This window comes from Ranitomeya variabilis, chromosome 8, assembly GCF_051348905.1.
Source record: "Ranitomeya variabilis isolate aRanVar5 chromosome 8, aRanVar5.hap1, whole genome shotgun sequence".
Lineage (NCBI taxonomy): Eukaryota > Metazoa > Chordata > Amphibia > Anura > Dendrobatidae > Ranitomeya > Ranitomeya variabilis.
The window spans coordinates 161,345,891-161,373,494 of NC_135239.1; the positions used below are offsets into that span (position 1 = coordinate 161,345,891).

Genomic DNA, 27,604 nt, shown 5'->3' on the forward strand with positions numbered 1-27,604 from the left:
TTAGGTGCTGTACAGCTTTTACCACGACCACCTGATGCTCCACCACCACTACCATCATTACCAGCTGACAATGACCGCCCACGGCCACGACCTCTTCCACTAGACTTCCTCATTGTTTGCAAAACGTAACCAAAGTAACGCTATTTGTTACTGTAAAACAACTTTTAATTTGAACTCAAACTTCTGTAGGATTTATATATACCTTTATAGGTGCCTGACACTGAAAGGAAAATCAGGCCCAATGTTACACACTAGGTTTTCTGTGCCCCAATAATTTGAGACAGATGGCACACACAGGAGCAGCACTCAAGCAGACTTGCCAATATTTATCTCCCACTAACTATTTTTTTTTTGAAAAGGGAGAATTTACCCAAAAAAAACAAAAAGGCCCAGTATTACACACTGCTTTTCGGCGGGACACAATGAGAGACAGATGCCACACACAGGACTGGCACGGAGGCAAACTTGCCAATATTTATCTCCCACTAACTATTTTTTTTTGAAAAGGGAGAATTTACCCCAAAAAAACAAAAAGGCCCAGTATTACACACTGCTTTTCGGTGGGACACAATGAGAGACAGATGCCACACACAGGACTGGCACGGAGGCAGACTTGCCAATATTTATCTCCCACTAACTATTTTTTTTTGAAAAGGGAGAATTTACCCAAAAAAAACCAAAAGGTCCAGTATTACACACTGCTTTTCAGTGGGACACAATGAGAGACAGATGCCACACACAGGACTGGCACGGAGGCAGACTTGCCAATATTTATCTCCCACTAACTATTTTTTTTTGAAAAGGGAGAATTTACCCCAAAAAAACAAAAAAGGCCCAGTATTACACAGTGCTTTTCGGTGGGACACAATGAGAGACAGATGCCACACACAGGACTGGCACGGAGGCAGACTTGCCAATATTTATCTCCCACTAACTATTTTTTTTTGAAAAGGGAGAATTTACCCAAAAAAAACAAAAAAGGCCCAGTATTACACAGTGCTTTTCGGTGGCACACAATGAGAGACAGATGCCACACACAGGACTGGCACGGAGGCAAACTTGCCAATATTTATCTCCCACTAACTATTTTTTTTTGAAAAGGGAGAATTTACCCCCCCAAAAAAAGGCCCAGTATTACACAGTGCTTTTCGGTGGCACACAATGAGAGAGAGATGCCACCCACAGCAATGGCACGGAGGCAGACTTGCCAATATTTATCTCCCACTAATTTTTATTTTTTTTGAAAAGGGAGAATTTAGCAAAAAAAAAAAAAAATTGCCAAGTATCACACAGTGGTTTTTTCGGTGGCACACAATGAGAGAGAGATGCCACCCACAGCAATGGCACGGAGGCAGACTTGCCAATATTTATCTCCTACTAATTTTTATTTTTTTTGAAAAGGGAGAATTTAGCCAAAAAAAAAAAAAATGCCAAGTATCACACAGTGGTTTTTTCGGTGGCACACAATGAGAGAGAGATGCCACCCACAGCAATGGCACGGAGGCAGACTTGCCAATATTTATCTCCCACTAATTTATTTTTTGGGAAAAGGGAGAATGTAGCCCCCCCAAAAAAAATGGCCAAGTATCACACAGTGGTTTTCGTTTTCGGTGTCACACAATGAGAGAGAGATGCCACCCACAGGACTGGCACGGAGGCAGAGTTGCCAATATTTATCTCCCTGCAGTTATCTCAGGAAAGTATGGCAGGCAGCTATAAAAAGGACTGCTGCACACAAAAGTGTGGACAAACACACAAGATAGCTGTGCAGAAAGGAAGGAAATACAGGATTTGTGCTTTGAAAAAAGCAGTTGGTTTGCACAGCGGCGTACACACACAGGCACAGCAACGCAGCTATCAGGGTCAGGGAGCCTTCTAAGGCAGCCCAATGAGCGACAGCGCTGAGGAAAAAAAAATGTAGCTTCCACTGTCCCTGCAAAGAAAAGGTGGTGTTGGACAGTGGAAATCGCTACAGCACAAGCGGTTTGTAGCTTTATGTACCCTGCCTATCACTATCCCTGCTTCTGAAGAAGCGGCAGCAACCTCTCCCTACGCTCACATCAGCAGCAGTAAGATGGCGGTCGGCGGGAACGGCCCTTTATAGCCCCTGTGACGCGGCAGAAAGCAAGCCAATCACTGCAATGCCCTTCTCTAAGATGGTGGGGACTGAGATCTATGTCATCACGCTGCCCACACTCTGCGTCCACCTTCATTGGCTGAGAAATGGCGCTTTTAGCGTCATTGAAACGCGACTTTGGCGCGAAAGTCGCGTACCGCATGGCCGATGCAACGCTGGGATCGGCTCGGTTTCATGAGACGCCGACTTTGCCAAAAGTCGGCGAATTATGAAAATGAACGATCCGTTTCGCTCAACCCTAATGGTGAGTATGTAATCTATGTTATATGTACTGTATGTCTGTATGTATGTATGTACTGTATGTATGTACTGTATGTGGCATGTCGCATGATGTCACATGCTGCATGATGTCGCATGTTGCATGATGTCGCATGGCGCATGTTGTCGCATGGCGCATGTTGTCGCATGGCGCATGTCGTCGCATGGCGCATGTTGTCGCATGCTGCATGTCGTCGCATGGCGCATGTCATCGCATGCTGCATGTCGTCGCATGGCACATGTTGTCGCCTGGCGCATGTCGTCGCATGCTGCATGTCGTCGCATGCTGCATGTCGTCGCATGGCGCATGTCATCGCATGGCGCATGTCGTCGCATGCTGCATGTCGTCGCATGGCACATGTTGTTGCATGCTGCATGTTATCGCATGCTGCATGTCGTCGCCTGGCACATGTCGCATGTCGTAGCATGCTGCATGTCGTAGCATGCTGCATGTCGTCGCATGCTGCATGTCGTCGCATGGTGCATGTCATCGCATGGCGCATGTCGTTGCATGCTGCATGTCGTCGCATGGCACATGTTGTTGCATGCTGCATGTCGTCGCATGATGCATGTCGTCGCATGATGCATGTCGTCGCATGCCACATGTTGTTGCATGCTGCATGTTGTCGCATGCTGCATGTCGTCGCATGGTGCATGTTGTCGCCTGGCACATGTCGTCGCATGCTCCATGTCGTCGCATGGCGCATGTCGTCGCATGGCGCATGTTGTCGCATGCTGCATGTCGTCGCATGCTGCATGTCGTCACATGGCGCATGTCGTCGCATGCTGCATGTCGTCGCATGCTGCATGTTGTCGCATGCTGCATGCCGTCGCATGTAGACGCATGATGCATGTTGTCGCATGATGCATGTTGTCGCATGCTGCATGTTGTCGCATGCTGCATGTTGTCACCTGGCGCATGTCGTCGCATGCCGCATGCTGCCGCATGCCACATGTTGTTGCATACTGCATGTTGTCGCATGGTGCATGTCGTCGCATGGTGCATGTCGTCGCATGGTGCATGTCGTCGCATGGCGCATGTTCTGTATGTGTGTATGTACTGTATATGTTTTTTTTTTTTAACATTCAACACATTAGCCGGATGATGGGACTACTACTGTCCCATCATTGGCTAGTGTGTCACTCACTGTCACTGTAAAAGGCATAGCCCGATGGAACTTGTAGTCCCATCGGACGATGCCTGCACAGAGACACACCCCAAAGACCATCCCCGCAGCAGACCCCAGCACATACCGGCACGCAGAGCCCCGGTATGTGCGGGCGGCGCCGGTACGTGCGGGCCGGGCCTCTGCGTGCCGGTGCCGGTATGTGCGGGCCGTGGCTCTGCGTGCCGGCATGTGATGGCCGGCGCCGCCCGCACATACCGGCACCAGCACGCAGAGCCCCGGCCCGCACATACCGGCACAGGCACGCAGAGCCACGCACATCACATCGAGGATTCCCTGCCTAGACCCGCCCCCAGCACATGCACAGCCCCGCCCGCCCCCAGCACAGCCCCGGAGGCAGTGGGGCCGGGGCTCTGCATGCTGGCGCCGGTATGTGCGGGCCAGGGCTCTGCGTGCCGGCGCGGGTATGTGCGTGCCGGCGCCCCCCGCACATACCGCACATCACATGTGGATTCCCTGCCTAGCCCCGCCCCCAGCAAGTCCCGCCCACCCCCAGCACAGCCCCGCAGTCAGCCTCAGCCTCGCCCACAGCCCAGTCACTCTTGATGAGTGACTGCTGGCTGTGAGGCTGGCTCACGCCTGCTGCTGACGTCGCGTCAATTTCCAGAGTCTGGAAATTGACGTGACGTCGGCGGAAATAAGCGGCGGCTGCAGCCTGGGGGTCACGTGACCCGGACTCAGCCGCCGGAATAGCGCCGCTCACAGGCGAAAACGGCAACGGAAGGTAATCACACAATTCATCAGGGGCCCCAGGGGGATACATTGGGGGGTTAACTGAAAGTAGTGGACAACCCCTTTAATCTTTTTCCGGGGAGATTTAATACCACGCACATTCCAGGTCATGCATATTATTTCAGACCCCATACTCACTCATCAAGAAATGATAAATAGTATTGACCGGGAAAAGCCGAGAGATCCGTTGGCGGCGATTTCTACACACAGAACAGGTAAAACAAACAGAGAAAAAGAAACAGAGCAAAAACCAAACAATGTAGGAGCGTAGTCCCATGCTCCTATTATCAAGTGAAAACGGGGATACCCTCTCAGATTCAGCATCCGGTATTGTTGTTAGGTTAGACACCCCACAGAAAGCTCCATTATATAATTATCCGCACAAGTACATTAGGATTTCTTTACATTGGACACCTTGTGGACCCGTAGCCACTCAGCCGCCTCCTCCAGATCAGTGAAGAATGTAGAGTAACCCTCATGAACGACCCATAGTCGGGCAGGATAAATCATGGAGTATACAACATTCCGGTCTCTAATTTGTTTCTTAATTTCCATGAACCGTGCCCGCTGCTTCTGAAGCTCCATGGATAAATCCGGAAAGATCGAAATTGTGGCATTGTGAAATTTGATGGGGCTCTTCTGCCTTGCCAGACGTAGAATAGCGTCTCTATCCTTGCAGTTGAGAAGACGTGCCAAAAAAGGTCTAGGCGGAGCACCTTCCAGGGTCCAAGGGGATTACAAATCAACATGCAGCCCACACTTTAAAGGGGTCTAAGTGGCAGGATACCATTAGGAATTGGGAGCTCTCCCGGGGTACGTCTTCTCTCTTCACCTACATAGCCACGCCCCTCACTATGTATATTTTTTGCCAAAAATACAAAGTAAATGTGTCATCTTTAGTCCTTGTAGAGATCATTTAATCTTCAACTTACTTAACTATTCACAATAACAGTAATTTTGGCTAGAGGTGCCAAACTTTGACATGACGCTGTAAAAGTTGATCAGCAATTTCCATTTTTCCAACAAAATTTACATAACCATTTTTTTAGGGACCACATCAGTTGAAGTGACTTTGGGGGGGAAAATACTCAAAAGTGACACCTTTCAAAAAACTGCACCCCTCAAAGTCCTCACAACCACATTCAAGAAGTTTATTAACCCTTCTGGTGCTTCACAGAAAATAGTGCAATGTGAAAGGATAAATGACCATTTACTTTATTTTCGTAAAATTTTTACTTTAGCCCCAAATTTTGTATTTTCACAATGGTAACAGGAGAAAATGGAAATTACAATTTGTTATGTAGTTTCTCCTGTGCCTAAACAGTGAAACCCCCCCACAAGTGACCAGATTTTGTAAACTAGACCCCTCAAGGAATGTACCTAAATGTGTGGTGAGCACCTTGAATCCCCAGGTGCTTCATAGAAGTTTATAAAGTAGAGCCATGAAAATAAAAAAAAATCAAATTTTCCCCACAAAAATGTTCTTTTAGCCCAAATTTTTTTATTTTCATTTTTAAGTTTGGCTGCAGTCACACACTAAAAGACACTTATTACTGCTTCGCAATATTTTGAGAGCTATAATTTTCCTATAAACTTGCCAACAGAGTCATGTGATGGCTTCTTTTTTTGTGGGACAAGGTTGATGTTTTTATTAAATACATGCAAAGTTCATATTTGCGCAAATAGACCAGATAGAGGGAAAAATTCCCTACCAGATATACAGATATATATATATATGCACCTGGATGGAGTGTACAAGTTGACACAATATATTCAATGCCACCTATTATTCATTTACCTGTGTGTCAGGATGATGCTGCAGGGATGGTGGTTCCAAATGTGGAAGGTCCTTGCGGTATGCACTAGTTTGTGCATGCCAGATTCCACCAAACAGAGAAGGCTTCCTTGCTGGTGGGGCGCCGTCCCGGCCAGTGACAGACGCCCCTGATTGTTGGTAACAAGTTACCGCCTGTGGGTGTCCAGGTCAGAAGCCGGCGAACAGCCAGCAAGGTGCAGGAAGCTGCAGGACCTTGCGTGATGTCACGGTCACGTGATACCTCACGGGACTGGCTATGGCTATGGAGCGCCCTACGGACCACAATCCAACGCGTTTCGGAATCACTGATTCCTTCATCAGGAAATTTTCACCAAATTTCAGTTTTTTTCACAAATAAACGAAGGTAATATCAAAGAAATTTTACCAGTATCATGAAAAACAATATGTCACAAGAAAACAATGTCAGATTCACTGGGATCTGTTGAAGCGTTCCAGAGTTATAAACTCATAAAGGGACAGTGGTCAGAATTGGAAAAATTGGCCCGGTCATTAACGTGCAAACCACCCTTGGTGGTTAAGGGGTTAAAATTATTTTTTAATTTTTTTTTACTTTATTTTTACTTTATTTTTACTTTGTCCCTCTATGTAACTTTCACTTCGCTGTTATAAAGCATTGCAATGATTTACAGCTGTCAGGTCTTGTTTAGCTTGTTTAGAACATGCTCTGAGCATGGTGTAACAAGTTTGCTAGCCTCGTGACCAGGGTCACCATGGCAGCGATGAGGCCCTTGCGGAGGCACCGATCGGAGCGGAGAGAGAGCCCCCTCCCTTACCCTGCCCTCTATATGTTGCGATTGATATAATTCACAGCATTTAGGGGGTTAAACTGCGGAGACCAGTGCGGGCGCCGCTCCTGGCAGTGAGAGCTGGGTTACAGCTGAACGTATGGTGGCGATCGCGCATAATTGCCATGACATACGCCGTACATCCAAGGTCGGGAAGGTTATAAAACTGTGAATTTGATTTTTTTTTTAAATGTTTTAATTTTTAGCACTTTCCCTTCAATGTACCAAATCACACCCGAAAACTGATGTGGATTACATACCCACTTAAAAGTAGGCGTCCTGTGCAGTTTCTTGTATTCTCGGGGGCAGGACCTGAACATTCCTATTGTAGACGCTGAGATATGTGCTTTTGATGGGACAGATGTACAGTACAATAGATTAGTGACTGACGGACATTAGGCCTCATGGGCAGATGGAAGAGAGTAATAATGTCAGAGTTAGAGGCTGCAGGAAGATGCATAAACCCATAGTTCTAGTAACAATGCCACCTCAGTCAGTTATAGATGCGAGTCAGCTGTGTATCCAACCCACTGCCGCCTTGTAGGACGCGCTCTCCGCTCCTGAGCCCGCTCCATGCACTCACAACCAACATCCGCTGTACATATACAGCTAAATAAAATCCTCATAGCGCACGTAGTAACAGAAAACCCGGAGTTCTAGTAACAACACAACCTCATTCTCAGGAGGAATCAATAACAACGTATAGGGAGGGCTGTAGGAAGGAGACGGTGAGTTTACGTGTTACATCGTAACTGTGCAGACTACTAGAGGCTCAAAACCTACTTATTCAGAAATTCATGTTTTATGTCACTGTGGACATCAGTGAATTCTTACAGGTGTGTAATGTAGAGGATAAGTAATAGTATATGAACGTCCTGACACTGTGCAGTGTTACCACCTTTCTATATGTCACATACTGGTGATAAATACAGAAATACACGAGATACAGGATGATGATGTTCAATAATTAATAATTTTATTTTTTTTCTCCTAGCAGTATGTTTTGAGTTGTGGGAGGAAACCGGAGTACCCGGGGGAAACCCACACAGACACGGGGAGAACATACAAACTCTGTGCAGATGGTGTCCCAGATTTCCACCCAGGAGCACCGCGCTGCTCGCCAACAGTGCTGATCACTGCGCCACCGTGCCGTCCTGTAGTCTGACGGTCCTACATCTCCAAGCAGCATGCCAGCCAGGTGAGTTATGGGGCAGCAATAGAGAATGCAGGACACTATGGTCTCTGATATGTAACAGAGTAGATGGAAGAACTCGGGGTGGGATAACAACAGACCCCGCCTGTTTCTTCAGACCACACCCAGGTCCACGCCTCCCTGACCCAGTAGTCAGGTATTGGGGGGAGGGGAATACGTTATATTTCCATTGCTGTTATTTCTGCTGCTTTCAATGCTCTTCCACCTGTTGCTGATATAGGAGAAGCCACAGAACAGCCGCTGGTCCTTCGGGGTTATAGGTGGTTCCTGAGCTTCAATGCCAGACATCACTTGGTCCAATTCAATTTGTTTGCTGGTTTCCAAAACTGGGATCTATAGAAGAAGACAAATCAGTCTGGTTACTTCATTAGGTATTTAATTATATCCGTCCCCTCCTGAGGGCACCTGTACAGATTGTGGATGAGCCGTGGTAACCGTGTGCAGATTACCGCTAATCGCCATGATGCATCGTTACCTGCAGCTTGAGAACAAGTCAACTACTGCTGCTGCCTGGCAATCTGCGGTATCCACATCTGCTACAACTGCACCATAAACCTTTGTTCACACGTTGCAACCACATTGGGTTGTTTTGCCGCAGTATCAACAAAAATTCATAATTCCGTTGTGGTTTTTCTTCCGAAAATTGCAAGAGCAATATGGCTCTTTCGCAAAAAAGATGCAGAGTGTGAAAACAGCATAACGAATCCAAGTTATTCACTAAGTGGCCTTCTGAAGAACTGGGGACAATAATTACACTTTTGAGAAATATGTAAAAGCCTGTCCATCCTGCCCCATACTGTAATTCCTCCCATTTACCAGCAGGGGAGGATAAACACTATTCTGGCCTACACTATGTAGGATTGTTACTCATTATTTGAGTATTTCTTACACGTTATCACATTACACAGACGAGGAGGTGACATTATAATAAAATAACGCTGTGCACTTACAGGTGTCATTGTAAATGGTGGACGTGACCTTCCCGCTTCTAATTCCTTCCAGTTTATGGGCGAGAAGAATGGATGTCCTTTTAAATTGCTGCAAACATCCTGCCTCTTCTTTGGTGTTTTACATAAGAGCTGCAAATAAATAAGAACCATTATTATATCACAAGTAATTATAGAAATAATCTCAGAAAAAAAGCAGTTACAGAATTGATTTCTAATTTTCTTACAGAAAGATGAATTTATTAAAACAGCCATTGCTAGGAACAAATGCGATAGGACAGGATAAGATAGGATAATACAGGATACGATAGTAAAGTAAAGGATAGGATAGGACAGGATAAGACTGGATAGTACAGAACAGGATGGTACAGGATCGGATAGGACAGGATAGGATGGTACAGGATCGGATAGTACAGGATAGGACAGGATAGGACAGGATAGCACAGGATAGGTCATCAGTAGTTGATCAGTCAGGGACCGATACCCAATAATCCTGATGATTAGCTGTGTGGAGAGGTTTTGGTGAGCGCCGCAGCCTCTTTATTGTATAAATTGGCCTGTAGATGAGAACGCTGTACATATAGGAGAGGCTGTCCTGGGGCTCCAGCAGTGTCCCAATTCCTTCTATTGGATAAAGCTGAAATATCCAACAGTGGTGATGAAATGTACGTGTATTATCAAAACTCATGACTGGTCTATCCTTCCTATGTCTCCAGGTATATTTGTCTATTTACTCACTCTCTCTATGACATCCCTGAGCTGAGAATCCATGGTGTTCGGATAGCAAGGTTTATCACATGTCACTGAATAGGCAACCCTTCGTAAACACGGACCAGAGTAAAACGGGTAATATCCTGTGGCCATTTGGTAGATTGTGACCCCAAAAGCGAACAGGTCAACAGTGTAATTATAGGGCTGTCGACGAGCCATCTGTGGAAACATAAGATTAGAAGAGTAAGTTAGTACATTGTCCATCCTGGGAGAGAGAAAACAATTGTGGTCCATGTTTACTGGTAGAGTTTTTCCACACCTAAGCCCCCATACATAATACATGTCAGCCAAAAGATCATTTGGATGATAGCTACCTCTCCCATGAACAGGAACTCACAGTTCAGCCAAGAACTTCTATGTTCTCTATTAGAGAAACTCTGCCAGACTCCAAAAAATAAAGGATTGATCATTGGAAATCCAATGTGCTAGATCCTTCTCCTCCTGGATATAGAGTCGAGAGGCCCCAGTACACATTAGACTGTTGGCTGATCCCTCTGATATTGGCCGGTTTGGCTGACTTTAGTCTAATATGTATGGGGGCCCTTACACAGTTTATCTATTAGTTAGCGTTAGTAAATGTGGGCCGCCGTAGTGATAGATCTGTGATTCCACAAGCTCCACATTAAGTGAGAATTGCAGGTGGATAATAAAGTATGAGATATTAGTAGTCACATAGTCACCTCAGGAGCCATATAGCCAGGAGTGCCTTGAAAGCCTCTGATCTTCTGAGAGCCAAATACATTCATAGCAGCGAGGCCGAAATCAGCAATCTTAGCGTGTCCATCGCCGTCCAGAAGAATGTTGTCTGGTTTTAAATCCCTTAAAAAGAAAGAAAAATAGTTCTGTGAATCAGACATAGATGAACTGTAGTGCTGGGGTTACTGTGGGGGCTTCACTGGACCACTCACTAAACACTGGGGGCAGATTCACTAATCCTATCTTGTGTAGACATATACCAGGCCGTCTGAAAATGCGCCAAATTCATCACAGTGACTGTTTGACAAATTAGGAGCATCTTCAGAGACTTTTGTCTCATGTTACATCACTATTGTTTTAATTACTTAGAGCCAATAATTTTCACAAAAATCTGGTTACAGTTTAGTTGCACGTTGTGACATTGTAAGCCACATGGATTCCTATTAAACTATTCCCATTTCCATAAAAGCCTTGACCCCTCTTCGAGTGAGCCCAAAAAAGGGTCTAAAGCACTTCATAAATGTGGTACACGTCATGTTCACCAGATTTTTGGCACAAATAACACCACAATTCTGGCACATTTATCTATTTCCCATAGTAAATCTTTCCCTATGTATAAAAGAAGAAATGACTTATTACCGGTGAATAATCCCCCGACTGTGGAGAAACTCTATTCCACTCAAGATTTCTGCTGCAAGGAACCTAATAAGGAAGAAAAAATCCTATCAGCATTAATTGTTCTACTGAACCACTAATAACTATGAGGGGAGACAGCGGCCACAGATATCACAGAGCGGCTGTTCTCTTACCTGGTCGTGCAGACATCCAGGGGGCCTCTGGAATTGATAAATGCAGTCAAATCGCCACCACTCAGATATTCAATGGCATAAAATGCATAGTCCTGTGCGAGAGGAGGGAAGATGATTGTAAATAATGCAGATTTTATCCATCCTGATAACATTTACTATGGTTCTGGGACCTCTACTGTGTGTCCAGAAGACATGTCTCCTTGTCTGCACACACTGGAGAGGTGTCCAGGGCGAAAATTAAGTCAAAATCCTCTAATGATAGCCACCAGTAATGGCGCCCAGGGAATACAGGCACATAGACCATGCAGCAGGGCTACTCATTTCCACAGGCAAAGATTGAATTTACAATCTAATGGAAGCAACTGGACATAATAGGGAGAAAGGAATTTTTAGAAAGTGAGGAGTCTCTTACCGCTGTCTGGAAGGTCCCATAGGCATGTGTGAAGAATCTGCTGTCTTCAGTGATTTCCAGGACCTCTCTCTCTAAGCGGATGGTGTGTTTAGCGTACTCCAACAATTCCCTCTTCTTGACCATCTTGACAGCCAGCTGAAGTCCGCTGGGTTGATGTGTCGCCAGCATCACCCTGCCAAAACTGCCTTCTCCAAGCTTCCTGGTAAAGATGAAACTCTCCAGGGAAAGACAGGCAGTCACTTGCTCTGAAGGGCTGGTGGTCTGAGCACCGATTACACCTAGAAGGGAAAACAGATATAAGAACCAACAATTAATCTTACAGTCACACTCACATATAATGCTACAATTAATTGGCAATTTTCAATCTATCATGAACTTTGAACCCTGATGAACCTGGTTACCACCATGTTCTGGCTGGAGAGCCCCAAGTATAGAAGGTGAAGAGCTCTGATGTAAGTGGTAAGATGTACGGGATACGATTATGTCATTAAGTTACATTTTGTAAAATAAATGAACACTGTATTTAAAACATGGATGTGGCCTGTGACTAAATGACTATAGACTTTACCTTCTGGAGCTTGATCGATGGATTTTTCAGTCTCACGTCTTCTCTTTGTGGTGGTCTCAGTGTCAGATGTCCTCTTTCTCTTAAGTTGTTCTCTACAACTTTGATTTTCAGCTCTCTCATGATGTATGTGAGAGCTCCTGGTTTTAGCTGATCCGCTAAATCTTATTTCAGAGGTAACATCCTTTCCACTCTCAGATTCCACCATTCTTCCTCTCTTATTTGGGGGTGCATCGTCTCTCTCAGGAGAAGTGTTCCCTCTTTTTTTCCCCTTTTTAAGGGTCTTTATCTCTGGTGGATATCCAGAAGATGTTGTACAGGGATCATCTGTTTTCTTAACAGGTACGTCCTCTACAATGTCCTGAGAAGTTTCCACAATTTTTCCTCTCTTATTTGGGGTTTCATCTTCCTTCGCAGGAGATGAGTTCCCTCTTTTTTTCCCCTTTTTAAGGGTCTTTATCTCTGGTGGATATCCAGAAGATGTTGTACAGGGATCTTCTGTTTTCTCAACAGGTACAATGTCCTGAGAAGTTTCTCCTCGCTGAGAAAAACTCTCTTCCGTGCATCTCTTTTTAGCACTCCTCTTATTCTTTTCACTACACTTCCTTTTTCGTCCCATGATAAGTTAATATCAATAATAACGAATTTGTTAAGTGCGCAAAAGTCGTCTTCACTCTCCAACAGTTGAAGGTAAAGTAAGAAAAGTGACTTTGGAATCCTTAACCTAACAGTCACCTAGTATTGTGACATCATCGCCATTGTGACATCATCAGCCAGAGTGTAAGCGATGATGTCATCGGTTGCTGCAGGACTAAGTTTGACATAATCAGATGACCTAGTATAAGAAAAGTTTCGTTTTTCATAGTAACATAGTTAGCATTTTTTAAGATCCTACTCAAGGACCCTAAATGTTTTGCATCTAACTATTCAAAAATCTGTAAACACCTAGAAAATTCCCAATAACTGATGCAGCAACAAATAGATTAATAACCAAATAAATAAATAAATAAATGTTACTTTTTTCAATATACAAAATTGCTGGACATGATCTCATTAAAATAATATATGAAGAAAAACGTTAAAATAACAATCGGAGACTCAGGTCTCCAGAGTACCAAAAATATTAGACAGGTGTTTTTTATGTTATGGCTGGTGGGTTCAAATCTGCAGTGATGCACATGAATGAAAATAGGAACAAATCCTTATATTTCACATTGTGCCCCCGCCGCCTCCGTCCCACAGCCCTGTGTTGTGTAGAGGCCACAGTGACATTTCTTCTACATACAACAGTATATAAAATCTCCACATTCTCCAGTGGTTTTTATACTCAGTGGTGTTTTGTCTGCAGTGATATTATACCCTGCAGGAGCCATAGGATGATGTAGTTGCATGACTTTATCTCTGTATGGATAGTTAACAAAAACTGACATTTCGGATACACGCCAATGTATATGATTCCAAGGCCAGAACCTAATACTAAACAATTAGAGCAGCTCTCTCACATAAGATGATCCTACAAAAAAGAAAAATGGAGCAGAAATGCCCTTAATAAATAAGGTGAGATGAGACGTAAAAATATAAAAAAAACTGTACAAATCTTTATTAGCTCACTCACATACATAGTACGGGTATACATAACCCACAAAACAATACAGGAAAAGTTAGAAATAGGGGGAAAATCCAGGCAACACAAGTACTCAAAACCTCTCATAGTAAACATGTGGAGGCACAAAATCCAAGATACATCAGTGTATCTGTATCACAGTGACATATTGTAAGTATTACACAAAGGAAAAAGCAATTCCATATGGAGAAATGATTTGTAAAAAGTAGCCAGTGTGCATCTGCCTTTCCTTAATAAAGTGCCATTGATACTGCAATACAGGGATTATGCTTACCTATATGGGAAAGAGGGGATATGAGAGACCGCGTGCACCTTAACCCTGACGCGTGTTTCGCGTGACAGGCTTCTGTCTAGGCTTCATATTTATACTACCTATTGAACCTGTTCTACGCCCGGATTGCTAGCATTTATATTGGTATATGGTCTCCATCCTGGTATGTGCTGCTTCCATCCTGCGCCCTAATCTTGTCATGTGCTGCTCCCATCCTGCACCCCCATTCTGTAATGTGTTTCCCCCATCCTGTGCCCCTATTCTGTCATGTGCTGCACCCATTCTGCGCCCCCATTCTGTCATGTGCTGCTCTCACCCTTCATCCTGCGCCCCCATTCTGTCTTGTGCTGCACCCATTCTGAGCCTTCATTCTGTCATGTGCTGCACCCATTCTGCACCCCGGAAGATATGAAAACACGAAATCAAAATGGGAAAAAAACAAGGACCATCGAGCCTGTCTAGGACTCAGCCATTTGGCAGACTCGAGGTAAATCAGATTCTTATGATCGGTCAGGACCACAATACGGTGCTTAGCTCCCTCAAGCCAATGTCGCCACTCCTCAAACGCCCACTTCATAGCCAACAACTCCCAATTGCCGACATCATAATTGCGTTCAGCAGGCGAAAACTTGCGGGAGAAGAAGGCACACAGTTTCATCAAGGAACCAACAGAATCCCTCTGAGACAAAACGGCCCCTGCCCCAATCTCAGAGGCGTCAATCTCAACCTGAAACGGAAGAGAAACATCCGGTTGGCGCAACACCGGAGCAGAAGTAAATCGGCGTTTAAGCTCCTGAAAGGCAGAGACAGCTGCAGAGGACCAATTTGCCACATCAGCGCCTTTCTTCGTCAAATCGGTCAAGGGTTTAACCACGCTGGAGAAATTAGCAATGAAACGGCGATAAAAATTTGCAAAACTCCAAAATTTCTGAAGGCTCTTCACGGATGTGGGTTGAATCCAATCATAAATGGCCTGAACCTTAACCGGATCCATCTCCATAGATGAGGGAGAAAAAATGAAGTCCAAAAAAGAAACCTTCTGCACCCCAAAGAGGCACTTGGACCCGTTCACAAACAAAGCATTGTCACGAAGGATCTTAAATACCATCCTGACCTGTTCCACATGAGACTCCCAATCACCGGAAAAAATCAAAATATCGTCCAAATATACAATCAAGAATTTATCAATATAAGTCCGGAAGATATCATGCATGAAGGATTGAAAAACCGATGGAGCATTAGTGAGCCCGAATGGCATCACAAGGTATTCAAAATGGCCTTCGGGCGTATTAAACGCAGTTTTCCATTCATCACCCTGTTTAATACGAACAAGATTATATGCCCCCCGAAGGTCAATCTTAGTAAACCAACTAGCCCCCTTAATCCTAGCAAACAAATCAGAAAGCAAAGGTAAAGGGTATTGAAACTTGACCGTGATCTTATTCAAGAGGCGATAATCAATACAAGGTCTCAAGGAGCCATCCTTCTTAGCAACAAAAAAAATCCCGCTCCCAACGGTGAAGAAGATGGCCAAATATGCCCTTTCTCCAAAGACTCCTTAACATAACTCCGCATGGCGGTATGTTCAGGCACAGACAGGTTGAAAAGTCAGCCCTTAGGAAACTTACTGCCTGGAATCAAGTCAATCGCACAATCACAGTCCCTGTGCGGTGGAAGGGAACTGGACTTGGGCTCATCGAATACATCCTGAAAATCAGACAAAAACTCTGGAATTTCAGAAGAGGAAGAAGAGGACATTGACATCAAAGGAACATCATTATGAACCCCCTGACAACCCCAACTAGTCACAGACATAGACTTCCAATTCAACACAGGATTATGTACCTGCAACCACGGAAAACCCAGCACGATAACATCATGCAAATTATGCAACACCAGAAATCGACAATCTTCCTGATGGGCTGGCGTCATGTGCATGGTCACCTGTGTCCAAAACTGAGGCTTATTTTTAGCCAAAGGTGTAGCATCAAACCCCCTTAAAGGAATAGGGTTCTGCAAAGGCTGCAAGGGAAAACCACAACGCCTGGCAAACTCAAAATCCATTAAGTTCAAGGCAGCACCTGAATCCACAAACGCCATGACAGAAAATGATGACAATGAGCAGATCAAGGACACCGATAACAGAAATGTAGGTTGTACAGTACTGATGGTAAATGAACTAGCGATCCTCTTTGTCCGCTTAGGGCAGACTGAAATGACATGAGAAGCGTCGCCAAAGCATCATCATTCCATTTAGTCAACACAGACCATTTTCTAAATTTCTGACAATACAATTCTGCCGCCTCTTGACCCTGAGACAGGGCCAACAAGGTCTTCTCCGCTTGATCCACAGAATTCGGTTCATCATATAATAATCCTAAAGCCTGAAAAAAGGAGTCTACATTAAGCAAAGCAGGATTCCCAGATTCCAGGGAAAATGCCCAATCCTGTGGATCACCACGCAGCAGGGAGATGACGATTTTAACCTGCTGAATAAAATCACCGGAGGATCGAGGTCTCAGAGCAAAAAACAGTTTACAATTGTTTTTAAAACTCAAAAATTTGGACCTGTCACCAAAAAACAAATCAGGAGTAGGAATCTTCGGCTCTGATACAGGAGTCTGAACAATATAATCAGAAATACCCTGTACCCTAGCAGCAAGCTGGTCTACACGAGAAGCTAATTCCTGAACATCCATGCTAGCACAAGACTCCTCAGCCACCCATAGATAAAGAGGGAAGAAAAGACAAAACAGACTGCAGAAAAAAAAATGTCTCAACACCTTTCTTCCCTTCTTCTGAGATGCGTTTAACTCATTAGTGGCCAGTTGTACTGTTATGATCCGGTGACCTTGGAGCCGCATGAAACTTTCTCTGGAGTGGGTGGAAACTGTACTGACCGCAGATCCTGAACTAACACCGCAACTAGAAGTAGCCGTGGGGTGTGCCTAACAAACCCTAGTCACCTCGACACAGCCGGAGGACTAAATACCCCTATAGATGGAAATAGGAATACTACCTTGCCTCAGAGCAGGCAGGATAGGCAGCCCCCATGAATATTGACTGTGAGTAGGAGAAGAAAAGACACACGCAGGCAGAAAACAAGATTTAGCAAAAGAGGCCACTCTAGCTAAATAGGAAATGATAGGACAGAATACTAGGCGGTCAGTATTAAAACCCTTCACAAAATATCCATAGCAGATAATACAAAAACTTCCACAATCTAACTAAAGACGTGGAGTGAATATCTGCAACCCCAGAGAATCCAACACAGACTGAGAAAATACTGACACAATCTAAGCTGGACAAGAAAACACAAAAGAATAGCACTGAATTATGAAGCACACAGCATGTGTGCCAAAGAAACAAAACCAGACACTTATCTTTGCTGATTTGGCAGAAAGGCAGGAGGAACCAGGCAGAGGTCCAACACCTCCCAACAACAATTGACAACTGGCAAGGACTAATGAATCCTGCACGCCTAAATATCCCAGTCAGAACTGCAATCAGCAGATACACCTGACCAGGACTGCAACTCAGGGACAACTGCATTACCACCTACAACCACCGGAGGGAGCCCAAAAGCAGAATTCACAACACTCGCCCCCTCCCAACTGCACTAGCTTGAACTGGTAAAAATGGCTCCAAAATCCCTGGAAGTCCTTTGTTCCATTATTGTAAGATATTGGACCAATGATTTAAGGTAGGAAAATACCAAATACATTTTGCAAATTTTCATCGGCGGAATTATCAGTCACTCTAAGCGTGAGCTTCTAACTCCATCAGGTAAAAAGTAGGGATTTCTCTGTAATTATGCATCACAAATAGGACATATTTGATCTCATTAGAATGCCAACGTTAATACGAGATGAATGCTGGGTTTGTTATAACTATGACATGTTCTGTAGTGGAGATACAGGCATTAGACAAACTTGTGTTAAATCTACTAAGACTGAAGAAAGGGGAGGGCGATCTTAACTCAACCCTTTTGGTGATGTCACAGGCTGTGATTATTTAAGTGACTCCACTTACCCAGCCCAAGGAGTCTGTCTGCTGGAGCCTGTGTGAGTCTGATCTTACTGCTAACCCTGATGAATTGGGACATTTGGGAACTCCACCCACTAGCCTGGTTGCCTGCAATGCTCTGAACACATGTAAGTGTTGATTTCTCATGTAATCCCTGTTTTTTTTTATAATTACCTTGTACATATTTGCAATTGTCTCTTTTGTTAATATCCTTGTAATATTTTTCTATAAACACTGCCTAAATTTTATGGAGTATAATATTTAATACTAGTTCGTTCTTCCTGTTCTAAAACGTACCCTAAGTCTTCTAAAGGGAATTACGCTACGGTGTTGGGTTAGCTTCAGACCCATTTAATCGAAGCTGGTGGCAGCAATACCGTGCACTGTGCCTTTGGGAGTCATTGTAGCGATGGCGACATTGATAATTATTGTTCCTGCCTGAGCGGGAGTAGTTTAAATCGCCTCGCTGTAGCGTGCCCAATAGCCAGTACATAGCAGGCAGCCTTTCTGGTGACTAATTATCCTAGGTGCAGTACCTAATCTGACCTGAGGGTAAGGGGGGGGGGGGGCGCCAGAGAGCTGCAAGTTTCAAGAGGAACTGTAAGCGGGATATTCATAGATCCCTGCAGTTCGTGGTATATTGAAGAGCAGTGGAATACCTAGAATAAGCCCCTGCTGTAAACTAAGAGGTCAATAGCCTTGTGTGTGTTTTTTATCACATTGTAGCAGTGGAGGGATAACTAAGATAAGCCCCCCTGCACATGTGATAGCCGTCTGTTGGCCTAAAGTCACCCTGATCTGTGATGTAGGGGTGACGGTCATGGTGTGAATCCGTGAACTATTGGTGGCAGAGGTGAGGAATCGTGACACTACCCACGGTGGCAGAAGAGCCACTGTCCAACCCAGAGTTCATCCTCTGAGTCTATGTAGATGGCTCCAGATTTGCAGATGATGAAGGAAGATTCCACACAAGATGTGCAGTGACCAGCAATCAAGAGATCCTGTGGTCCAGAAGTCTGCCGCCTAGTCTGTCAGCCCAGGAAGCAGAACTGATAGTGCTGACGAAGGCCTACCAGATGGCAGAAGACAAGACTGCGGAAATGTATACCGATTCGAGGTACTCGCATGGCATAGCACATGACTTTGGACCCATTTGGGCTGCAAGGGACTTCATCACAGCAAGCAGAACAACCGTGAAGCATTATGGAGCCATTAAGGACCTGCTGAACGCACTTCAACTTTCAAAAAATGGTGGCAGTACTAAAAGTCAAAGCGCATGGAAAACTAAACACAGTAGAGTCACGAGGCAACAACATGGTGGATATGGCAGCCAAAGAAGCAGTCAAAGGAAGACAATATGGAGAAGTGGGAGAGGTCGTAGAGCCGGACGGATACAACATGACGACTGAAGACAAGAAACCTGACCAAATGATGTCCTGGGATGAGTTCAAAAAGCTGCAGGAGCAAGCCCCAATGGACAAGAAGGAATGCTGGATGTGGAAGGGAGCAACACATGAAGAAGGAAGGGTATACGCAATGGACTACAAACCCTGTTTACCCCGAAGCATGTATCCTATGGTGGTCCAGTGGGCACATGGACCCACACACAGATCAAAGACACAGATGAATGATCTGATTGGTGCTTACTGGTTCGCTCCAGGGATCTCCACCCTAACAGCCAAGTTCACTAGCAGCTGTCTGACCTGTGGCAAATGCAACCCTGGAAGAATGGAGAAAGTTCCCACACATCGTCTTGCCAGACCACTGTACCCCTTCCAGAGGATCCAGATAGACCACATCCAAATGCCACCAAGTGGAGGATTCAAATATGCCCTTGTGGTTGTGGATGTGTTCTCAGGATGGCCAGAAGCTTTCCCAGTGAGGAACCAGCCAGCAAAGACCACTGCAAAGAAGCTACTCTCAGAGACGAGATATGCAGCTATGGGGACTCAGAAGTGATAGAGAGTGACCAGGGACCCACATTCACAGCAAATCTCACGAGAGATCTGGTCAGCAGTAGGGTCAGACTTAGGCCTACACACTCCCTACAATCCCCAGAGTAGTGAGAAAGTGGAAAGACTGAATGGGACACTTAAGAACAGGATGTTGAAAGTTGCCCAAGAGACACGCAAACCATGGCAGGAGACACTCCCAATCACACTACTTAGTGTAAGGCACACTTCCAGAGGCCCAGAAAAGCTGTCACCATATGAAATTTTGTTTGGGTCTAGTCTCAGGTTAGGGGTATCCTTTCCCTCAGCAGCTAACTATGCAATATGATACTTTGTCTGCTTATGTAATTGAACTCACCAAGAAACTTGCTAATATCCATTCTCGAGCTTTTTTCTTCATTGCCAGATCCAGATTCAGTGTCCGGTATGCACTCCTTGAAGCCAGGAGACTGGGTGTTGGTGAAAAAGTTTGTAAAGAGAACACCACTCGATCCCAGATTTGATGGTCCTGTTCAAGTGCTGCTGATGACACCAACCTCTGTGAAACTGGAGGGAAAACCCACTTGGATCCACTCATCGCATTGCAAGAAAGCTCCCATACCAGAAGATAACACCCAAGCCAGAATGATGTTGTGGATGCCCTGCCTGAACGAATAGATGACCTACCTGATAAAGAATACACATCGCTCACTACACATGCTGTTGACTAAGACTGATTGCAACGAACCCCCGTTAGGGACAGATCTCCTGACCGCCCATTTGCGAAAAGTCTGTACGGAGTGGGGCGTAGGCGCTAGGCTTGCGTCAGTTCACCGGCGGCACAAAAGAGTTGCAGCGCTTTGGGACAGGAGGCTAGGATTAGGGCAAGTGATATCTAAGGGGGGCTTGTGATAGAAATATATAGATCTCACTTGCATGTATACTCCTTTAAATCATATATACTTACATAAAGATTATATATATATATATATATATATATATATATATATGCTCAGCTAGTTTATAATCAATTGCTCAACTTAACCACATGAGCTAGACCAGATGGTTCTTGGCACTTTCCAGTATGTTTCAGACAATAAAAACGGGAAGTTAGGCCAGATGTTCTGAACTAATGTCTAAGAATGTTGCTGAATAGCAGGATAAGGGTGACAGCTATTTCCAAGAGTGCTAAATCAGCTTGTTGCTAGGTAGACTCCAGTCAGAATATGCCATGTACTCAGTTAAATACATTATGTACTCAGTCAGCCAATGAAATAATAGCTAGACAATATGGTAATTAACTAACCACCCCTAACAACCCCTAACCACCCCTTTCTATATGCAATTATAAAACTATGTATGTACAATAAATGATCAGTATTGATGGAATGTTATTGACACAATGTTGTGCAGTCTCATTCTTGATGAGTGCTCAAAATACTCAGTCTTATTGGGAGCGGCCGCAGCACACACAGGGATAAATTTATCCAATCCAAATTTCCATATCACATGCCTCTGTTGTCAGTGCCACCGTTGGAGAACCGAGATGCTGCAATCAAGAAGACTACAGACTGATAAGTTTTATTGCCTTTGTTTCCTCCTATCGAACTATTGTTCCTTCCCGCCCTACCCCTTCCTAGCTCCCAGTTCTGCCCTTCTCCCTAACACACCTCCCATGTCCTGCCACTCCCTGCGCGGAGTATACGTGTTGTTAATAAACCTGATAACTCTTGATCTGCCTCCCGTCCGTGACGATATCTCACGTTCCTGCAATTTCTGCATATATATTTGGTATTATCTGTGTACACATTTCCTTTGCTTAATGTAGATGAACCTAAAGCCATTACAAGAAGACATACCTTGAGACATGTAAGTAGGTCTCTGACTGCCTTGTTTCCCACATAGACAGTAAGCCGAGGCATGCTTGTACACTGCTTCTGTCCTGACACATGTCTTTTTGCGTCATATGGATGGCGGCCAGTCACTTAACAAGCATAGTTCCTATCACCCATATGTCTGAGCAGTGTTTGTTTCATGTCATTTGATTCTGGTTTGATAAAGCATTTTTCCCAATATTTCTTTGTTCCCACCATATTTCTTTGATTTCTTTTTCCTCACTCCACTATTTCCTCAGTCTAACGCCTCATTTGTGGACCCCCCATGATGACATAGTGGCTACTCTGTGATAGCGTCTGATCAATCTTTTTCTTCTGATATTACAAATTTGCTAACACTGCACTTCTAGTAGAAATTATTGCCACTAACCCTCCAGATGCCTCTTCTCATCCTTTTTTCTTAGTAATATATTTTCTCTACTTCAAATTCTATTTTCTTTCTGTTCTCTTTTTCTCTGTACTTACTTTCTATCCTGTCTTCTGACTTATGGTTAATACATTTTTTGCTGCAATAATTAAAGGGGTTGTCCGGCCTTAGGCTACAAGTCTGCAGTCACTCTATGTGACTGCAGACTCGTGAATCCTCAGATCGCGCGCATTGCAATCTGCAATTCAACTACATCGGTCTTTAACAAACAACACACAGTATCAAGCACAGCACCCTCCAGTTCCAGTTCCAGCAACACAGAACATTTCAAGCCTTTGCTTACATTCAGCTCTGACTATCCCTATGCTTGATCCTACTGTAAGCCCCAGGGATCACCCTTGTGATTCATTACATCTCCCTCTTTCGGTTCCTTACCCGGTACCTCAGTATGAAAGGGATTAAGGCACATTTCTATGTGCCTAGTCCCAATCGTAGGCTCCGGACATTACAGGAAGGTCTGCAGGAAATTTAGTAAGACACCTATGTACTCCACATGCCTCAAGCCCACTATACCTTGATCTTCCACTTGTCACGAACCTCACATTTTCTCTCGCTCTCTAAACCAGTAAGTGATTCCCCTTTTTACTTGACCCAGTCCCCCTCCAATGCTGGGCTGGTCCCAAACATTTAACTGTATCCTACGCTATTCCTATTACTGTACACCAATAAGGCCCACCACTGTCTGTCTGCCTTAATGTTCTTATCTATCAGTACCTAAGTACTAACCCATTTTCTACATTTTCCCTACCACTGAGCTAAGTGTACCAGAGTTACCTTAGGCGTTACCTTACACAGTAGCCACACAGCAGCATCAGTACTTAGAACACTTTGCATTAATCATATTACACTTTATACATTTCAGAATAAAACTAAATAAAATTGCAAGTCAATATTCACACTACGCAAATTGTTGAATACAGGGGCCGGTATACGACAGTTTCTGTCAGACCCTTACATTTATTTTCCATCAAACATAACGCATACTACTGTAGACCAGATGTCCACTGTACATTCTCCAACTTCCCATGTCTGCCCATGTAGCGTGTGTGGTTAGTCTTTGCCACATTAATTTGTACCTCATTAATTTCTGACTCTGCAAAAAGCCTTCACTTCTTTTAGCCAAAGTTAACATTTACCTGCTTCTTACTTTCCTACCACAAACCACAAAAATGTCCCTGTTCCTCCACTCTGTCTTTAAAAAGCTGTGGATTAGTGATGTGAGTGATCCAGCACAAAGAGCTGACTCCCTTCTGTGAATGATGGGGGTCGGCACCCCAGTGATGGGGGTCGGCACCTCGCGAGACCGCTAAGTCATATGGGTAATTTCGCAATGCATCCTGGGAACGGAAGATGGTGGCAGCCGCACGCGCATCTCCAGAGCTTCGATGGATCCCGGCGGGTGAGTATATAACTATTTTTTATTTTAATTATTTTTTTAAACAGGGATATGGTGCCCACACTGCTGTATACTATGTGGGCTGTGTTATATACCGCGTGGCTGCTATATACTACCTGGCCAGTGTTAGATACTATGTGGGCTGTGTTTTGTACTGCGTGGGCTGTGCTATATACTGCGTGGCCAGTGTTAGATACTATGTGGGCTGTGTTTTTTACTGCGTGGCTGCTTTGTATATACTGCTTGGGCTGTGTTAAATACTATGTGGGCTGTGTTTTGTACTGCGTGGGCTGTGCTATATACTACGTAGCCAGTGTTAGATACTATGAGGCCTGTGTTATATACTGCGTGGCTGCTATATACTGCGTCGCCTGTGTTATATACTGCATGGCTGCTATATACTACGTGGGCTGTGTTATGTACTGTTTGACCTGTGTTATATACTGAGTGGCCACTGTTATAAATTGCGTGGCCTGTATTAACGCATCGGCTATTCTACAATATGTATGTAAGTATGTTTATAGCAGTTACATAGTATATAGCACAGGCTACGTACTATTTGTCTGCTATATACTACATGACTCCTATATACTACGCGGCCTGTACTACAGTATATACTATGTGGCTGCTATATACATACATACATATTGTAGAATACCCTATGCGTTAGAATCGGGCCACCATCTAGTTAATCATAATCACAGTGCCACGAGTGCACTAGGTTCATTTTATGGAACTACAATCTCCTTTTTCCAGCATCCAGATGGGCAAAATGTTGGTTCAACCCAAGCCACAAAATTTGACAACAGATCTGGTAAAGCAATTACAAAATTGCAAACAAGTTATAAAATAATTTGTCATATTCCTCCCATCAAAATGAAAAGCTTTCTGCAAAAAAACAACTTACCTTGAAGGCTTCTCAGCTGAGTCTGTGTCCACAAATAGTGACAGTGAATACACTTCGTGTGATCATGTAGCCAGGCTTATAGATATCAAGGGAGCTGAAGAAGAAAGGAGAAATAATGCTACCTGGGGTGCATTTCCCAGCCAAAAACAACAACTCCTCATCTTCCCCTCTTCAAAGATGACTCCAAGTCAGTTGCTATGTTACGGCACACCATAAACCACATTAAGGAAGTAGGCACCATTACCAATGAAGGACAGCGTTCGTGACGGGGCACCATAGTCTCCGCTGGTTTTGATTCTGCCTCAGTACACTGCGAGGGCAATGTTCTGGTCTGAGTCAAAGGAACAGCATAGTAATCTGGCTGTGGCTGTGCATCTGTGCACTCCATGTCCGATTCAACTTCTAATGGGCATAGCCTGTTAACTGTTTCACTGTGTAACCCAGGAACGGTATGTGTAAAGAGCTCCATGGAGTAACCTGTTGTGTCGACTGACGCATCCTTCACTGTTGTTTTTAGTGAAGGACACAAGGAAGCGACTTGTTCCTGACCGGGAGCATCCACTGACGATGCACTGCTCTGACATTTGGCACTTTCCGAGGAGGAGGCGAAAGAGTTAGAGGCAGAGTCAGCAATGAAAGCCAATACTTGTTCCTCCTGCTCCGGCTTCAAAAGTGGTTTTCCTACTCCCAGAAAAAAGAGCGTTCGAGGCCGTGTGTAGCCAGACAACGAACCTGGCTCAACAACTCGAGACTTAGGTGCTGTACTGCTTTTACCACGACCACCTGATGCTCCACCACCACTACCATCATTACCAGCTGACAATGACCGTCCACGGCCATGACCTCTTCCACTAGACTTCCTCATTGTTTGCAAAACGTAACCAAAGTAACGCTATTTGTTACTGTAAAACAACTTATCAGGTGAACTCAAACTTCTGTAGGATATATATATATATATACCTTTATAGGTGCCTGACACTGAAAGGAAAATCAGGCCCAATGTTACACACTAGGTTTTCTGTGCCCCAATAATTTGAGACAGATGGCACACACAGGACCAGCACTCAAGCAGAAATGCCAATCTTAATCTCCCACTATTTTTTTTTTTTTTCTTGGAGAACTTACCCTAAAAAAAAAAAATGGGCAAGTATTACACAGTGTTTTCGGTGGCACACAATGAGAGACAGATACCACACACAGCAATGGCACGGAGGCAGACTTGCCAATATTTATCTCCCACTAATTTTTTTTTTGGAAAAGGGAGAATGTACCCAAAAAAAAAAAAAAAAATGGCCATTACACAGTGTTTTCGGTGCCACACAATGAGAGACAGATGCCACACACAGCAATGTCACGGAGGCAGACTTGCCAATATTTATCTCCCTCTAATTTTTTTTGGGGAAAAGGGAGAATTTAGCAAAAAAAAAAAAAAAAATGGCCAAGTATTACACAGTGTTTTCGGTGCCACACAATGAGAGACAGATACCACACACAGCAATGGCACGGAGGCAGACTTGCCAATATTTATCTCCCACTAATTTTTTTTTGGGAAAAGGGAGAATTTAGCAAAAAAAAAAAAATGGCCAAGTATTACACAGTGTTTTCGGTGGCACACAATGAGAGACAGATACCACACACAGCAATGGCACGGAGGCAGACTTGCCAATATTTATCTCCAACTAATTTTTTTTTTGGAAAAGGGAGAATGTACCCCAAAAAAAATAAAACATGGCCAAGTATTACACAGTGTTTTCGGTGCCACACAATGAGAGACAGATGCCACACACAGCAATGGCACGGAGGCAGACTTGCCAATATTTATCTCCCACTAATTTTTTTTGGGGTAAAGGGAGAATTTAGCAAAAAAAAAAAAAAAATGGCCAAGTATTACACAGTGTTTTCGGTGGCACACAATGAGAGACAGATACCACACACAGCAATGGCACGGAGGCAGACTTGCCAATATTTATCTCCCACTATTTTTTTGGGGGGGAAAAGGGAGAATGTACCCAAAAAAAAAAAAAAGGCCAAGTATTACACAGTGTTTTCGGTGCCACACAATGAGAGACAGATACCACACACAGCAATGGCACGGAGGCAGACTTGCCAATATTTATCTCCCACTAATTTTTTTTGGGGAAAAGGGAGAATTTAGCAAAAAAAAAAAAAAATGGCCAAGTATTACACAGTGTTTTCGGTGGCACACAATGAGAGACAGATACCACACACAGCAATGGCACGGAGGCAGACTTGCCAATATTTATCTCCCACTAATTTTTTTTTTGGAAAAGGGAGAATGTACCCCCCCCCAAAAAAAAAATGGCCAAGTATTACACAGTGTTTTCGGTGCCACACAATGAGAGACAGATGCCACACACAGCAATGGCACGGAGGCAGACTTGCCAATATTTATCTCCCACTCATTTTTTGGGGGGAAAAGGGAGAATGTACCCCCCCCCAAAAAAAATGGCCAAGTATTACACAGTGTTTTCGGTGCCACACAATGAGAGACAGATGCCACACACAGCAATGGCACGGAGGCAGACTTGCCAATATTTATTTCCCACTAATTTTTTTTTTGGAAAAGGGAGAATGTACCCCAAAAAAAATAAAACATGGCCAAGTATTACACAGTGTTTTCGGTGCCACACAATGAGAGACAGATGCCACACACAGCAATGGCACGGAGGCAGACTTGCCAATATTTATCTCCCACTAATTTTTTTTGGGGAAAAGGGAGAATTTAGCAAAAAAAAATAAAAAATGGCCAAGTATTAC

The 27,604-nt window shown here is 44.3% G+C and overlaps 1 protein-coding gene and 1 long non-coding RNA gene across 2 annotated transcripts in view; both read right to left on the minus strand.

Moving 5' to 3' along the window:
• LOC143788741 (uncharacterized) overlaps positions 1-27,604 on the minus strand; it is a 311,204-nt gene that overhangs the window by 8,486 nt on the left and 275,114 nt on the right. The gene's annotated exons all lie outside the window — the stretch shown is intronic.
• LOC143788164 (protein kinase C delta type-like) lies at positions 7,911-12,557 on the minus strand. Its single transcript, XM_077277590.1, has 8 exons — positions 12,353-12,557; positions 11,785-12,062; positions 11,373-11,464; positions 11,203-11,265; positions 10,548-10,686; positions 9,835-10,026; positions 9,100-9,228; positions 7,911-8,482 (listed from the first exon to the last, which is right to left on the minus strand). The coding sequence occupies exons 1-8, from the start codon at positions 12,555-12,557 to the stop codon at positions 8,282-8,284; spliced, it is 1,299 nt and encodes a 432-aa protein (XP_077133705.1). The 3' UTR covers positions 7,911-8,281.